The 17,981-nt window shown below is 40.4% G+C and overlaps 1 protein-coding gene across 1 annotated transcript; it reads left to right on the top strand.

The window, feature by feature from the left end:
* The first annotated feature begins 405 nt into the window (after nt 1-405).
* LOC147166884 (bone morphogenetic protein 7-like) lies at nt 406-17,242 on the top strand. Its single transcript, XM_086086503.1, has 7 exons — nt 406-949; nt 6,267-6,456; nt 11,590-11,738; nt 11,859-12,065; nt 14,043-14,113; nt 14,203-14,313; nt 14,410-17,242. The coding sequence occupies exons 1-7, from the start codon at nt 451-453 to the stop codon at nt 14,557-14,559; spliced, it is 1,377 nt and encodes a 458-aa protein (XP_085942629.1). The 5' UTR covers nt 406-450; the 3' UTR covers nt 14,560-17,242.
* Nucleotides 17,243-17,981: the final 739 nt, after the last annotated feature.

Below are 17,981 nucleotides of genomic sequence, written 5' to 3'. Positions count from 1 at the left end.
ATTGTTACACTAATTCACTGGGGCCATTGGCAAGTCCCTTCTTGCCACTAAACAGCAGCTCAGAGTACACCCCCAAATGATTAGGGTGGGACCAACCTGATTGTTTCAGTTCAAAGAAGGCTATGTTGATTCGGGGTCTGCAGGGGGATTTTTTTTTAAATTATTTTTAGTCTTAACCTCTTGATGGTCAAAAGTTTTCAAATCGTTTAAATATAATATGGATGACACTTGTTAAAAAAAACACGCCAACATATATGGACAAGCTTCTTAAAAAGACACTCCATTCTTTTTACTGTACTGTGGTTAATTCCCCCCAATGAGCCCCCCTCCCCCGCCCCTCCTTTTCAGACATAGGGTCTCTAAACGGGCTGCAAAATTGCCATAAGCAAAGAAAGGGCACGACGGGAACACACAAGAGAGCAGTGTTACATCAGATGACCGCATATTTTGATGAGATTATTATCCTGTTCGATTTTTGATCCTGGAAATATTTACAAGCGATCGATTACTTCAATATATTTTAGAGACGCGCGTAAAAACATGGTTCGAACTGTGACGTGCTCCTTGGGGACACTAATCATTTTCCTGACTTGGAGTTGTGGCGTCTTGTCCACAAAGATGTCCTTTTCCAACTTCTCGGTGGACAACGATGTGCGCTCCAGCTTCATCCACCGCCGACTGAGGAGCCAGGAGCGCAGGGACATGCAGCGGGAGATTCTTTCCATCTTGGGACTGCCTCATCGCCCGCGACCATCGCAGGTCGACTTCAGGCTCAACGCTGCCCCGTTGTTCATGCTGGACCTGTATAATACTGCCTCGGCAGACGCGCCGCACACAAGATATTCCAGCTACAATCCCCATTTGGACTCCCAGGCTTCCAATTTGGTGACCCTGCAGGACAGTCGCTTTCTGGATGATGCTGATATGGTCATGAGTTTTGTCAATCTCGGTAAGTTTATTTTACGGATGTTTCCTTGTTATTCAAAATATTCAAATTGCTGTAAGTTTCTTTTTTGTTGTTGCATTTGCTTGATTAATATAGCGGTGCCCACATATGAGGCATGTGTACATTTTGAATATAGCTACTGGACACGTCGTCAAGTGATGATGGCCTCAATTATTTCATTCAGGTTTTGGTTTTCTTGTCTCTACTCCACACTGGAAATCGTAACGTCTATGTAGTTTTATGTCCACCATGGGTAATGTTTTTAATGGTCAGTCAAGATGTAGGCCTACATGGTGCAAGTGACATGCTGTGAGGTTCATGACTGGTGAGACACTGACTCCTCTAGAGTCAGATATAAAAATATGAACAACAATTGGCATGTATTTCAATTTTGAGCTTAATCGAAATGTTTGGTTTAAAGAAAAATAAAATTATATTTACGCTGTGGTTATTTTGCCGTGACTGGCAATTTGCTACCTGCCGTCAATTGCGCAAGAGCCGCAAGTATAAGCTATTGTGGCGTAGTGGGGAGGGAGTGGTCCCCCTGAAGCTCCTATGTCACGGGTTCAAATACTACTCTTACCTATTTGTTTATTATTTTTCTGTTTTTATTTACTTTGATTACACATGCAGCCAGTCAGGAGTTGTGAACGAGCTGTTTTGTTTCACGTGTTTATCGAATAATTGAAATTGATATGAACATTTGACTGTCAATGTTGCCGTGAGGGAGTTGGATCCGCCCTGCGTTGATTAATTTTCCACATTCAAAAAAGTAAAAGACAAGATTGCAGCATGAGAAACACGCAAAGTGCACCCTACTGCCTGATAACCCTGCTTTCAGGGTTATGGCTAGGGTTAAGCTGGTAATGATGATAACAGCCCATAGGTGGCAAAACAAAATGAAAACTTTGTGAAAAGAGACAAAAGGGGATGAAGCAAGACAGGAACCACATACTGTTCATGACTCGTGGCAAAATAATCGTTTCCCAGCAGCCTATACGCATCATGCTAACATAACCTATTCACGGCCAACCTACTGTACTCACTGTAAAATAGCAGATTTACCCCAGGCCAAGAATATATCACTCCGGTGATTGACTGATCACAGCAAAATAACCATTGCTTAATGTTTAGCAGGAAAAAGCAAGTAGCCCTAGATGCAGAGTGCAGTCGGGTGGCTTTAAAAGTTTGACTCCGCCCACACGGATTTTTCAAAATGGTTTAAACAATTTTTCTTCCAACAAAATTTGCAGATTTAATGATGCGCCGTCTTATATCGTAAAGTTGTTTGTGTGTTTTTTAAACATATTATGGAGCATCAAAAGTTACAAACACTCAAGCCTCAGTCAGCCGGGGTGGAGATAAATAAACGGTTTGAGGAAGAGGCGGAAGTGCAGTACTACATGTCCCCAGCATCACTGGACGCTTGAGTTTAGTATTTGGGTTTTGGTAAGTTTTAAATTTTCGTTGCTCAATAAAGTGTTCAAAACATACTGTAATCGTTATGTGGTAGGGTTATGGTTAGGGTTAGGTTTAACAACAAAGAAAGAAAGAAGGAATTCGAGGTCGAAAATCCGTGTTGGCGGAGTCAAATGTTTAGGTCCATCCGACGTTGAGGCACGTCTCCAACTGCGCTCTGCATCCAGGGCTTACTCGGAAAAAGCGCCACACTTCTTCTCCGCATTACACCAGTGGAGCTCAGCACTGCCACCTGTAGGCTGTGGCACGGTACTTTCTTTGTTCCACCGTAAACTTTCCAAAAGACAAATAATGCTGCCTTCATGTGGTATCGAAATTATGGTAAATACCACGTCGAGTAGAAAATTGCACGTGAATGCCCCCTCATGTCGTATTTTCTACCGGACAACTAGGAGTTTATTTTTATACCCGAGTTTCCGAGTTGAGAGAACTATTCAATTTTCAACATGGCGGACAGCGCCAAAGGATTTGTGAATGGCAATATTCGATCGACTGTTGAACGTCAGCATGTGCAGAACACGTGTGATAAAACAAGTATATTTGGTGGTATAAAGACAAACAACAATATCTCGTGCACCATTAATGGCCTGTTTCAATTAATGTGGGCGTGGTCACATGACGCAGGAAGGACACTATGACTCATTGCAGCCGCTCTTCTCTTCAGCCCATGTATTCGAACAGGAAATATGCCAATTCTGCAACTTTATTTATTTTAATGACGAATTCATGGATATTATTGGATTTAGAAAGAAAATCAATGTAACTGACCAGAGAACTAAAATGGAAAATCAATCAATGTGATCATTTTGTTGTTTGAGGGGACAGGGAGGCACTGCCTCCCCTGCCTGTTCTGATCCCTGAGCCCGTTTATGGACAATTTCGAGTCCAATCCAACAGGCACTGGGTTGAAAAAAGCCTTGCAAAGGTTAACTATCACAATGGCGCGTCCCGAAATTATAGTGTGTAAATGCACTTTGTCTCATAATAATTGTAGTGCTATTTTGGGGGTAACATCTGTGAGTTTCACTCAGAATATGTTCCTGTCAACAGACTGTGCCCTTTCTCTGCTTTATGGGGCCATAGGGGCCCGATGTTTTTGGAATGTGGGAGAAATCCCACACAAGCACGTGGGGAACATACAAATGCTAGAAAAGGCCCAAGTCAAAATTCATTCACAGAACCTTAGACTGGGAGGCTGACATGCTAACTACATGCCTTGAATGTGCTCCCCTTAAATTAACATGGTAATATGGTACATTTCATGCTTTTTTTTTTCTTTTTAAATTTTTTCGAAAGCTCTGAGGTAGTGGTTGTAGTGTTGCTGAAATGAGTTGTATAATACCATTTTGTAGCTTTTACATTTTTAGAAGTGTAGATTAATTTTTTTGTTGCATTGCATAAACATCTATCTATATGACAGACAGCCTGGTGCCAGTATGTCACATTTTATCCTGCAGCATTGCTGCCTCAGGGTCTGTCAGAGGGTTAAAGGCCAATTGGGAAGAGATGAAGTTTATCTTAATTTAAAGACCTGTTTATACTCTTGTCCATTTGCTTTAATGTCATTGAGTTAGAATTTATACACACAAATAAAGAGCCATCTGAGATGAATCAATATGAAAGAACACAACACGTTAGTAGTATTCAAAGGCTTTTTAAATTTAAGGTTTTCCCCTTTTAAGCACACCATGGACTCCTGTGTCGATCTTTTTTTCTTTTTTTTTCTTGGGCCCCTCATTGTGTTGGAGCGGCATGGTGGTCCCCAGATGATGGCTTCAAGACTTAAATGGATTATGGTATTTCCCCTGTAAAGATCACAGCTTTGAGCAGATGAAGGTTTATCCTGCAGGTGGACTATGTTTGTCAGTTTCATTGTGGGGGGGTGAGACTGTTGGGAAGGGTTTTAATGCTTTGTTATTAAGATTTTATTCATACAATAGAACATTTGCAAAGTGCTTGACGATCCACAGGAATGAAAATGTGTTTGTATCATTGGAGATTTCAACTGCACATTGAATCTACAGTTGTGCGGGTTTTTTTTCAACTAAAATATTTAACAGATTTTTTTTTTTAAGGGGAAAAAAGCTTCAAGGAAAACACAAAACAGTTTTGCGATGTTGATGTCAGGGTTCACGTCAGGGGATCATGCTAAGAAAATCACTGTAATTTTCTTATTCAGTAGACTCGCTCCCAATAAACAAGCGCATGCAGGTTTCAATCCTTGTGGTAGTTTTGTAGTTTAGACACTCCAAATGCACTGATTGTCAAACTTCATGAATCTCAGCAAATCCTAAACAAACAGACATTGTCTGGAGCAGATGTATTCATATGGGGAACATTTGTTTTGACAAAGTCCTCTTGGTCACTGTGATAATCTGTAAGAAAACAGTTTGTAGTTTGTGCAATGCTGTCAAACTTGTCAACACACGTAGGCTTTAAATGGTGCGAATGGGGGTAAAGTGTTCTCTTGAGTAATAGACCACATGTAAAGGCTGAGCTTCAAGTGATGCATTTGATATTTTAAAGTCTTCACAAATAATTCCCAAGTCATGTTTTTTTCTTTTTATTTCGCTACCCTCCGATAAGTCTGAAACCACCCATGCTGTTTCTTGACAAAAATGTCTCTGAAAATCACAAACGGTTCATGTCTGTGTGGCCCTGCAGTGTCAGGGGCAAACTGAAGTGTTGAAATCCCTCCCAGAGGGAAGTTTGCATATCTGAGGTCTGATCTTAGCAGCTAATGGTCCCTAACGTAAACACGCCAAGTTCTTACAAGCAATTATTGCTTTCATAAAAATACCCCCTGCTCCCTTCCAGCATTTAATTGCGGTCACACAAATGACTAGCAGGGTTCAGAATGCACGGCTCTTAAGAGCGAGTGGGCATGTGTACGTACGTGTGTGGCGTTAGAAGTCTTTTGAAAAGACGTGGCAATGTGTGTCAGGCTTTCGGGCTATGAAATTAAAATTATAGCGATGGAGGCTTTTGTGTTCTGATGTTACAGTGATGTCAGCGGGCTGCTGATCGCCGCGCTGGACCGCGTGGCGCACCTTCGCCGGAGACCTTCGGCACTCTCCCCAAGGACAAACACGTTGCCTAATGCTGCAAAAACACTGGGAAGCGTCAGGAAGCTTTGGGGTCTTTTCTGACCGCCATTCTTCTGGAAAGTCTGAGCAAGGTTTCATCTGGCAGGGCGGAAAAGCCACAATGCTTACTGCCGCTTGACGTCCATGTTGAACAATCAGGGACAGTGATACATGGGAAACGGATCAGGGAGGTGCTACACAATCTGGCAGCGACATGAATTGTGTAGATTGCTATACTTCATGTGAATGTGTTTGCAAAAGCACACTGGCAGCTGTGGTTTTCCGGGCAGTGCCTTAATGGGCCTTTTCTTGTGGCACACACATGTGGGAGCCAAATTGGATGCCGGGTGTGTTTTTATCCCTCGTATTGGCATGTATGGCAGACTTAAGTGAGGCGAGAGTTTTTCTATTCCTGCTGCGGCGTTTCCGAGATGTGGCGAGAGGCGACACACATCAGAGGATTGTCGGAGTCTCAAACTGTTTTGACAGAACTTGACGTCCCTGTCTGCTTTCGCATCACACAGTGGCTTAACTTTTCCTCACAAGGGAGAAACTTTCTTTTTGAGAGTCAAATGTTTAGTGTGCGGCAGCTGGTTTGAAATAATAAACCATGAATCATGGTGTTATTATAATGGAGTGGATAGTAAATGGTGCAGAAAAGCCTCAATCAAATGTTGATTTATAGCTTCTGCCAGAAGTTTGATGTGAATATATAAATAAAGCATTTCCACATGTCCATTTTTCTTTTCCAACAGTTGATCGGGATCAAGAACTTCTGTACCAGAAGCACCAACGGGAATTCAGATTCGATCTTTCCCGTATTCCAGAGGGAGAGGCTGTCACAGCAGCAGAGTTGAGGATTTTTAAGGATTCCATTCAGGAACGCTATGAGAATGAAACCTTCAGAATCAGCGTGTACCAGGTCTTGCATGAGGCTGCGGACAGGTAAGCATACTTTTTATGTAATGTTTCTGATTCCTTGGCTTGGGTTTTTGTTTGTTATGGGTGTTCTTGTTGTTTTTGTCCGTGGTTGGTGTTTGTCGTGTTCCTGGTTTCTTCCCTTATCTCGTTGTTTCACCTTGTCCACCTGTGTGTCACCAATCAGTGCCCCCAGCCACTTGTGTTTGCCCAGGTGTGTCTCATTAGTGGTGGTGTATTTAGTCTATTGTGTTTGTCCAGTTTGTGTGGGAGCATTGTCGGCGTTATGTGTGGGAGTCTGTGGTTTTCGTCGTGCCAAAAATAAAGGCCTCGTTATACTTCTGCGTCAGGCTACGGCGGAGACGTAACAGCGGAGCCTCTTCATACTTGTGCAAAATACACATCAGGTTCTGATGCAGTTTCACTCCAAGTCGCGGTGTCGCTACGGCTGCTATTGGCTAGGATGCCAATTTTCGAGGCCGAGGGGAGCGTTGGCTCATCACCATGGCAATTATTTAAAGTAGTACTAAGGAACTTTTCAACCTTAATAAAATATTTTCATAACTCTTCTGATGAAACATCGACTTAAAACGAGTTGAATGGCGCCTTTGCCATGGCCTGAGGGAGCCTTTATCATTTTTGCTGGCACTAAGCAACTTTGAGGAGGATGGTAAGAATACTGCCACACAAAAAACTACAAAAGTGCTGACTGCTTTATGGCATACGTCACTTAGCCCTTAACCCATTTGTTACAAAGAATGAAGTCAATTTGAATGTCGACACACGGGAAAAAAAAAACGGAGCAATGCGCTTGAAATATGGTATGGAAATATGGTCTTCCTTCAGGCATAACATTACAGCTTTTGTCCATATGGCGGCGCCAAAATCAACATAAACTGAAGTTTCTAAGTTCCTTAGTGTTGGTTTAATGTCAAATTGCAACAGTTGATGTCAACCAAAACTCGCCAAAACACAGAAGCTCCGTGCTTAGCGAACACAGTTAGTTTTTTTGTTTTCCCCCCTCAACACATATATCCACACAATCTCACACAAACGCGGTCTCCTGGGCGGGAAGTGGGTTCGTGTCGCCTGCGCTTACACAGTTGCCTTCACGGAAACTATCTGGGGGGGAGAGTGAGGGGGAAAAAAAGCTGAGTACGCCATCAGTCTGACCAATCACGAGCGATTGTACGAACCGCCATCTACGCCGTACAAGATTTGGAGACGTGTGCGCAGCACCCAGCCACAAGCTACGTGGGACTTCAAGTTAATGACCGGCGTAGATCACGTGATCTACGCCGGTCATTAACGCAAGAGCAAACGCAGAAGTATAAACCAGGCTTAAGCCCTCGTCACAGTTAAGTCATCCACGTCTCAATCAAGTCGTCCAAATCTCAGTCAAGTCATCTTCGTCAAAGCCAAGTCGTCTACGTCATTGTCAAGTCATCCTCATCACTGTCAAGTCGCCCACGTTCTGCCTAGTCATCCAATCCAGTCATGGTTACCAGTCTACTCTGGTCCAGTCCAGTCATGGCGACCAACCTACTCTTGTCCTGTCCAGTCTTGGCGACCAGTCTACTCTCGTCCTGTCCAGTCATGGCGACCAGCCTACTCTCGTCCGATCCAGTCCTGGCGACCAGTCTACTCTCGTTCAGTCCAGTCATGGCGACCAGTCTACTTTCGTCCTGTCCAGTCATGGCGGCCAGCCTACTCTTGTCCTGTCCAGTCTTGGTGACCAGTCTACTCTCGTACTGTCCAGTCATGGTGACCAGCCTACTCTCGTCCGGTCCAGTCATGATGACCAGTCTACTCTCGTCCTGTCCAGTCATGGTGACCAGTCTACTCTCGTCCTGTCCAGTCTTGGCGACTAGTCTACTCTCGTCCTATCCAGTCTTGGCGACTAGTCTACTCTCGTCCTGTCCAGTCATGGTGACCAGTCTACTCTCGTCCTGTCCAGTCTTGGCGACTAGTCTACTCTCGTCCTGTCCAGTCTTGGCGACTAGTCTACTCTCGTCCTGTCCAGTCTTGGCAACCAGTCGACTCCCGTCATATCCAGTCATGGCGACCAGTCTACTCTCATCCAGTCCAGTCATGGCGACCAGTCTACTCTTGTCCAGTCCAGTCATGGCGACTAGCCTACTCTCGTCCTGTCCAGTCATGGCGACCAGTCTACTCTCGTCCTGTCCAGTCTTGGCAACCAGTCTACTCCCGTCATATCCAGTCATGGCGACCAGTCTACTGTCGTCCTGTCCAGTCTTGGCGACTAGTCTACTCCCGTCATGTCTGTCTGTCTGTCCGTCCGTCCGTCCGTCCGTCCGTCCGCCCGTCCGTCCCTCCCTCCCTCCATAAATTATTATTTTTTTTAAACAAAACTACCCCAACACCTTTTAGTGGTGAGTGGACAGTGGTTAAACCATAAAAAAACACACCTTTTTTTGGCATATCTAATCTATGAGTTACTCAAAAGGCTATTATTAACCAGTATATACATTTTTCACCAGAGCTTTATTTTTGAGAACCTACTGTAGCCGTTATGAAGCATGCTACTTAACACAAATTGATGGGCTCACCTAATGTTGTTTTTACTTTAGGAAGAAAAAATACTGTATATGTGTGTGTGTGTGTGTGAAACAAGTCAACTTCTCAACAATCAAAAGGCTGCACTTGAAGAGCAAGCCAGCAAAATTTATTTAATCTTACCATATCATGACTTTGGGGTCTAGACTGCCGGCCTGGGTGGAATTTGGCGGCCCGGCTAGGACGTCCGACCCTTTGAACTTGCGCTAGGCTAGACTTCGGGCTCCCTTCGAAGGGCGTCCAGACTCCAGACTCTGATTTCCACATTAAAGATGATAATAATTTATTATCATCTACTTCCAAATACCTCCGTGCCATTTCTTTGTTTAGCTCCGCCACTTGATGGCATTAATAGTATCACTGTAGTAAAGTGACGCCATGCTGCACGCACTGTGTGGAAAAATTAATTGTCACTCTGTGCCACCGCCCAACTCCAGATTTAATAAAAAGTTATAATAATAAAAAAAACTCATATATTTATCCGAGTCCTGATCAGGAGAAAACTTATGATTCCGATCGAGTCAGCAACCACGTGATCGGATCGGGACATCCCTAACCGATACCTTAAAATATGGCTGCTATCGACACCGTTATCGATACCCGGTTTTAGTACTCGCCCTTCCCTAATTTTAATGATTATCCTTTATCACATAATTTTTGCACAGCACTTTCATACGCGCATGTCACACTTTTAGCGGGAGTCAGTTGTTGAGAAGTGATAAACAGATCAATTTAACTAATAAATACCTGCATGCTATTTATCCTGCTCATCAAGTATTTATTTCATTTTTGTCATTTGTTTAATCTTTGTTCCTTTGAATATGACTCAGTTAGAAGAGAGGGCGGCACCCTCTATTGACAAGTTTGTTAATAGTAATTATAATTTTAAACCGATTGTACGTTTTGATTTTAATATACAATTATTGCACAGCCACTTTTTAAGCCACAGTATTGACTTGTTAATCTCAGTATGTTGGAAGAATATGGTGGAGGACGGGGAGCGAGGCCCTTCACCGGTGACAGTAGGGCTGACGACAATGTTGACTGCAGGACCATTGTCATTCGCAAGCCCTTACATAAAGGCCACTCAGTGCAGACGAGCAGGCGTCAAAACAAAAGACAGACGTCTGCTTGAGGGTCTAAAAACCATTCTGTAAACAAAGCTATTGTCTATGAAATTTGCCCTTAAAAGGAGACCACACACTGTCCCGCCATTTTGTTGAAGTGGTGTCAGTGTTCATAATGATTGTGTGAGGAAAATAATGATATTGCCCCAATTTGTCTACTATTAACATGTTATGTGTACTTACTCCAGAAGTGAAATGAGATTCAAGTTATACTCCTATGGCAGCAACGGAGCTCTTTAGTCCCTCTTCTCTGGCTCCCTGTGGATCTCATTATTATTATTATTATTATTATTATTATTATTATTATTATTATTATTATCATCATCATTATTATTATTATTATTATTATTATTATTATTATTATTATTGTTATTATCCAGCCATCCATCATCCATTTTATTATTATTATTATTATTATTTACAAATTTAGTTTTATTTTTTTAGATAAAGTATTCTTTAAATCAATTAATGATTTAGATTTAAATAAATTAATACTGGTAATAAAACGTTTAAAAAAATGTTAGAGTCCACATTTTTATTGTCAGAAAAAGAGAGATGAAAGGTAGATGAAAAAGGTTTTAAAAATACCTAAAAATGCCCAAAAAGGAAGAGGAAAAGTAGAAAATTACCATAAATTGTCCATGAAATAGCCAAAAATGTCAGAGATTTGAATTTAAAAAAAGGCAAAGAAAAATATTCAAAAAGTAACCAGCCAATGTCCAAAAACAAAAGAAGAAAAGCAGAAAATCATCATAAAATGCTTTTGGAATTGCAGAAAAAAAGTCAGAATATTGTGTTTTTTTTAAAGACAGAAAAGAAAACGTTCAAATAGTTACCATAAAATGTCCAAAAACAAAACAAAAAATCCTGAAAATTATCATAAAATTTCCACAAAATTGCAAAAAATGACAGAAAATGGATAGCAAAAAATGTAAAAAACAAACAAACATAAAATGTCAGAAAAAGAAATAAAAGAAGCAGAAAATTACCATAATATGTCCATAAAATTTTCCAAAATGTCAGAAATTGACAGAAAAATAAAGGCAGAAAAATCTAAAATGCATGAAAAACAGTCTGAAAATGTTTTTTTTTTTAAAGGAAGGAAGAGGAAAGGTAGAATAAAATTAATGTCTACGTATTGGACGTTACTCTCCTATTTTTTCTTGTGGTGCAGCCCTAATGAGCTCTAATTGGGCCCTCAGTACATTACGGTACTAAACCACTGTTTCGTTCATCACAATCTTCAAATGCTTTGCGACTCCAGACAGATTTTCTTGTTATTTATTTGGCCTAAAATGGTTATTTTGCCAATAAAGGTTGCTGACCCCTGACCTATGGGGACTAGTGGGATTCCTCATTGTTTCATTGATGAATGTTATTGTAAATGCAAGTTTTACTATTTTGAATTTACCCAGGAACATTAGCATACATTTACCGTTTTATCAACTTCTTGCAGTGAAGTGGAGCTGTTGCTGGTTGAACAGCGAGAGGTGTGGGCTGCAGAGGAGGGCTGGCTCATCTTTGACCTGACTGCCACCAGTAATCTTTGGCTGGCCAACCCTGAGCACAACCTGGGCCTGCAACTGTTCCTGGAAGACAACTATGGTCAGTCAACTTGATACATTATTACCTATAATGTGTTTCATGTGATATTCATGTGATCAAGACCACCCAGAATCTGAAACACTGTCATCTGCAAAACTCTGTCACTCTATTCCACTACAGGTTATAGGAAGACCCCCCGACTGGTTGGGCTGTTAACGGGCAGCGGGGCACAACAAAAGCGACCCTTTCTGGTTGCCTTCTTTAAATCCAACGAGGTTCGCTTTCGCAATACCCGTTCTGCTCACGGCCATAGGGGGCGCCACTCAAACCGCTCCAAACCACAGAAGACCGTCCAAGATGCACTAAAGGCAGTCGAAGCCGCAACAGGTGTCCATTTCACACAATTTCAAATCAAACACAAGTATATGGACTTGTTTGAGCATCTAACTATGTCATATGAAATATTCAAATTAGACTTTTATTTTATATATATATATATATATATATATATATATATACAGCATAGTTAGTCTTGCTATTAGCATAATACTGCTATTATTGTCTACAGGGGGCATTACAAAAAAGTGAAAAAAAATATTAATAAATGACTAAGTTATCACCCTTCAAAGGAAAAGCCTGATTTGGGGAAAAATTACAAGAGCTGTTCAGAAAACTGTCATTGTGAAAAAACTGGGCATGCATAAAAAATTATATTGTTATGAATTATGGACTTATTCAAACCTCTAACTATGTCATATGAAATATACAAATTAGACTTATTTTTTATATATATATATATATATATATATATATATATATATACATACAGCATAGTTAATTTTGTTGTTAGCATAATACTGCTATTATTGTCCATAGGGGGCATAAAAAAAACAAAAGAACAACAACTATATATGTATAGATAGGTCTGATGCCAGTGAACATTTTGAGCGGTTGAAAGTAAAAAAAAAAAATCATAAATGACTACGTTATCACACTTCAAAAGAAAAGCCTGAATTTGGACAAAATTACAAGAATTTAATCAAAACTAAATAACGCTTACAGATTAACCAGTAGGGGTGTAATGGTGCACAGAAGTCCCGATTCGGTACATACCTCGGTTTTGTGTCACGGTTCGGTACGAGTTTGGTATAACAGGAAAAACAAAAAGTCCAAAAAGCTTTTTTTCATTTATTTTAGCAGATGGTAACACTTTGTCCAACAACTTTTAGAACTACCAAAGATAACTTGGCATAAGATGCAGATGCACATAAAAGTACTTAGGCTTTATTTAATTAAATTTTTTAAACAAGAAAGAAAGAAAGAAAAAGCTTGTCTTAATTGTCAAAGTTAGCTGGTATGGGAGGTTCATCCATCTTATTATCATCATTATTATTATTGTTAGTGTGTATTAATATATATATTTTTTAAATAAATGTTATAATAAACAAGCTCAGATTATAAGTACACATTGGGACTGCATTGGACACGATAATTGTTTTAGTATCCGTACTTTTATATTTCTTCATACTTGAATTTTTTTGTTTGTGGTTTTCTACTGTAAAAAATGGGCTCAACAAACGTCGGTTTCCAATCAAACCTTTCCTAAAAGGAAAAAAAAGTTGAATAATTCTTAAACGGTGCACGAGCCGTAAACTTCGTCACTGTGGCTGCACAGGATACCTTGAGAGACGCCGTATGCTGGTCTTGTTCTAAACGGGTATCTCAGACCGGTCGCCAGTCTCTTTAAACTCCTGGCGATACCGATACACAAAACCATCCATCCATTCATCCAAGAGCAATGAAATTGTAGAGCGCCGTAGAGATAGCTGTGTTAGCCCGCTAGCTCCAATAGTCCAGTCCTAGTCTGTGTGTGAGTGTGTGCGCTGCGTTCGTGAGTGCCGACTCAAATGTATTTGACAGGAGACGCAAAAAGCGGCGCGAGTGAATATTACAAACATATTATGTAAACAAACGCACATGCAAATGACCATTTATCCACTGTGGGGGAAAAAATTATCATGTCCTTTTGTTGTCAGTTTTCTTCATGTTTTTTTTTTTATTGTCGGCTGGCAAACTGATTTAGGCGCATTACTGCCACCTGGTTTGGAGTGTGGATACTGCAATGAAGTTGCATATTCGTCGTTTTGAGTGTATGCACGTGACGTTCGAGACGGTTCAGGACGAATACCAAACCCGTTACAAACCCCTATTAACTAGCAATTTTTTCAAACGTTTAATATATTACCTGCTGGGTTTTTAACTCCTTAAAAAAAAATTGGTGTGTAATAAATGCGTTTTTTGGTGTGCTTCTTATTTGACTTATTACCTCATTGTCATTTACTCTTAATATTTTTACATTTTCAGATCTCGGCATATCTAAAGATGGATGTAAGAAACATGAGCTGTATGTCAGTTTCAGAGATTTGGGATGGCAGGTAAGGTGTAATTTTTTTTTTTAATGTATCTTATATTTGTGTTAAAATGTATGTATCTATCATTAAAATGTCTGTTTTATTGCCTTCAGGACTGGATCATTGCACCAGAGGGCTATGCGGCGTACTACTGCGAAGGGGAGTGCGCCTTCCCGCTCAATTCCTACATGAACGCCACAAACCACGCGATTGTGCAAACTCTGGTAGGTCTGGGACATTCGTGATGACAGCCACCTTTACCGCACACATTATGTCTGTGACAAACCGTGTAAACAGATTTATACTTCTTCTAAACACAGGTGCACTTTATCAACCCGGGAACGGTGCCGAAGCCCTGCTGCGCTCCCACACAGCTCCACGGCATCTCCGTGCTCTACTTTGATGACAGCTCCAATGTCATCCTAAAGAAGTACCGCAACATGGTGGTCAGAGCCTGTGGCTGTCACTGACCGCTGATCATCCATTATACAGTATGAGCTCATTTCTGAGGGATGTTTTTTTTTAAAAAAAAGAAGGAAGCGGTGGAACCAGAGACAAGAAATGGTTTACTGCCTGTCACAGAGTAAGCTTTTATCTGTGGGACTTTATTTATGACCAGCAGCTGAGCAATTAGAACACAGAATAGTTTTTTTGGACTGCTTATTTTCAGGTTCTTGAGTGCAACTTGGAAATCTGCACTCAAAATCAATCAGAGCAGAAAGATACTTGAACTGCTTTAAACCGTAGTACTGTTAGGATCAGGTGCTGTCTATATTTTAGTTGTGACCTTTCAGCCACGAGAGGATCCAATTCAATTTCCTAAATGGATGTGTATGCTTGATCGGAAATTGAACATGAACTTTTCACCTTTGACCTCCCATGTGAGCAACACTGCACATCGTCTTCTGGAAGAACAGAAGGAGATCAAGACTGCCACCAAAGTATTTCCAGGACTGTTCAGCAGGCCAGTTAAACCAAGTTAGGTGTTGATGTTCGGCGGATGTGATGAATCGTAGTCGAGACTGTAAATAACGTGTTGACTTAAAAAACCTTATTGATTGGTTTAGTTCCTTGGTGTATATTTATATCAGCATAATTCATGCAAATTAATTTTTACATTACCTTTTGCACCATCGGCTGTGGGTATGCATCTGTTATGTTGATTGTCACATTTACTTAAAAGTCTAATAAACTAAAGTGTTACAAGAAAAAGCATAGAAACAGTGCAAGTGGAAATGTAATCAAACAAATAAAAAGTGCATAAAAATAACCTTTTAAAGCTGAAAATAATGCACAATATCAATATTATACCAATTGCCTTTCATGGTCGTCATAAAAATTCATATATTGTAGACCAAAATGATGAATTCCTCAAAATGGCTGAAGACACCAATGATTATAAACCCAAAACGTACAGTATTCTTAAATTCTTTTTTTTTTTTGAGAGCTCAGTATTCTTCATTCGACAGTCTTACCGAGTCAACATGTCATCATCATTGCTCTCTTGTATGTGTGTGTGTGTGTGTGTGTGTGTGTGTGTGTGTGTGTGTGCTTGTGAGTTTGTGCTCTTTAATTAATCTAAAACCTATTAAAATTCCCATACCTTACACCTTAACCGGATACTTCAGAGTTCCACCACAGTTGTGAAGTTGTCAGGAGACCAGGGGAAGGATCAAAGGAAAGAAAGATGAAACAAAGTGAAATCCAGCACCAACCAAACACCACTTGCCACCCACAGAGTTATAAAACGAGAATCTTTCACCAACCCCAGAAACCTTTAAATTCCAACTGATTAGGGAAACCTCAAGAGACCAGAGGAAAAATTAAAGAAAGGAAGTAAGAATAGATGAGGCAGCGTGAAACACCAGCCTCCACTGAATCAGCGAACAGTATTCTTAAATTCAACCTAACAATCAGGGATCGTGTAGGTGATTACTAAATACTAGAGCTCGGACTCACCCCCAAAATCTGCGTTTGCTATTCGTTTACCATTTAATCAGCGAATCTCGATTCAACTCGAATGGGTTATTAATTGTACTTTTGCCCCAAAACATATGCCATAGTCCAAAAAGGAAAAATCCAATTTGATTATCATGGGCAATGGAGTACACTTATATAGAGCTTTATCTACACTGTGTTGTCAAAAGTACTTCGCCAAGCCTCGTTTTCACTTTTTGAAAACATAACTAAGTGAGCATGGACGCACCAACGCAGCCGCGTCAATATACGGGAAGAGTTTCCTTTGAACTTACTTTAACCACCAGGATCCCTCGCTGTACATTGGCCAGAAGCTAGCAGCAGAAACCGGCGTGTTCTTTTGGACCTATTTCAAATCTATCCACTTGAGTCATGTCAGCTAGCTTATCGCTAAACTAACCTGGGTATTTTTGTATTTAGTCTCCTTTGTTAGGATGGCACGAGAGGCCAACAGCATGTCAAGAAAGGTGTTTTATACCGGTACGCTGCCTAGCTGGGCTTTATTTACTGACTGATTAACAGTTGAATTTATTGCTTATTTGAACGCAGCGCACTTTCACACGTGAAATTCACTCCCCGCATACCAACCTTTACAAGTTTTGTGATATCCAATATTCTGGGGGATGTCATGAAGGTAACGAGAGAGGACGTTGGAGGGCGGAGGTGGTGTTTGAAGTTGTTTGCTAGGAAACATCTTGTGATAAATCATCCTTCCAGACAGATAACATCTTTTTCTGATGTAATAAATGTATTTTTGCTCAATTGCCCTGAGGCTTGAAAATGTAAGAAGTGTCACTGAACAGTATAACGACAAAGGAAAGAAAGTTGAGCAATGCAACAGGAGGTACCTTAATACATTTTAAGACCTTATTTGACCTTTAAAAGTGTAAGTATCATCACAATGAGAAGCTTCTATACAAACATATTACAATCTTAATGCATGGTGACTTTTGAGGCACCCATAAATAACCCTGTTAGCACAATAGCTGGATGGATCTGGTGCAAAGCAACTTGCAAAGTTCTACACAAGGGGGTGTTATTGTGCTTTTTGGAGAGTCTTCAGATCCTGTGGAAGCCACTCACACACTCAGATGCACTTATTGAGCCATTACAAGAAAAAAAAAGTACATGGAAAATAAATATACGTACTGTATCAATACATCTACTGTATATGTAGCCAGACCTTCTTTCTGACCTGTTTTTTTAAATGTATGCATATTATATATTGTAATTCTACAAAGTGCTTTGAAATAATACTGATGGTTTCATACCTTTATGCGTTTTGGTCAATGTTATTATATGACATACTATGCACATTTTATTTTTTTGGGTGCCCATAAATATTTCATTTAATTCCTTTGAAAGGCTCGGTACAGTTGTTGTACAAACCTTGCAAGCTTCAGCTGCAGCAGATATTTTTATTTTCTAAATGTTGAAGACAGGCACACACACAAACACCCACCCACATGTCTTTGTATCATCGTGGGGACATCTCATTGACATGATGTATTTCCTAGCCCCTTCCCCTAACCATCAAAAATGATTGCGTACCCCCATTCCTTACCCTAACCTCAACCATAACCCAATTCAAACCTAAACTCTAAAACCAAGTCATGACCCTCAAAAAGAGGTCTGAACTTGTGGGGGCCACCAAAATGTCCCCACAAAATTACAAGTCGGTCCCCACAATGGTAGTTCAACCTAGTCACTAAAATAGTTTATGTGTCGGCCTGCCATTATTTTAACTCATATTTAGATTAATCTCACAAAAAGGGTGAATTTTACAATTTAAAAAAATACTTATTTTCATAGCATTGTAATTTGTAAAGGAACAAAATGTCTCATCAACATAAAACCTGAGAAAGCCATTAAACGTGATTTGAAAATTTTATTTGAATATAGTAATCTGTCACAC

The sequence above is a fragment of the Leptonotus elevatus genome, chromosome 10 (genome assembly GCF_054856555.1).
Source record: "Leptonotus elevatus isolate MCC_2025b chromosome 10, RoL_Lele_1.0, whole genome shotgun sequence".
NCBI lineage: Eukaryota > Metazoa > Chordata > Actinopteri > Syngnathiformes > Syngnathidae > Leptonotus > Leptonotus elevatus.
Note: the sequence above shows the minus strand (reverse complement) of the source record. Positions and strands in the feature narration are given on the sequence as shown.

What these genes read in the sequence shown, in the direction of transcription:
- LOC147166884 (XM_086086503.1), top strand. Translation starts at nt 451, where the DNA reads ATGAGATTATTATCCTGTTCGATTTTTGATCCTGGAAATATTTACAAG. An exon ending in TTGCATGAGGCTGCGGACAG is followed by an intron (nt 6,457 to 11,589) that starts GTAAGCATACTT and finishes AACTTCTTGCAG; the next exon opens with TGAAGTGGAGCTGTTGCTGG. An exon ending in ACGCGATTGTGCAAACTCTG is followed by an intron (nt 14,314 to 14,409) that starts GTAGGTCTGGGA and finishes TTCTAAACACAG; the next exon opens with GTGCACTTTATCAACCCGGG.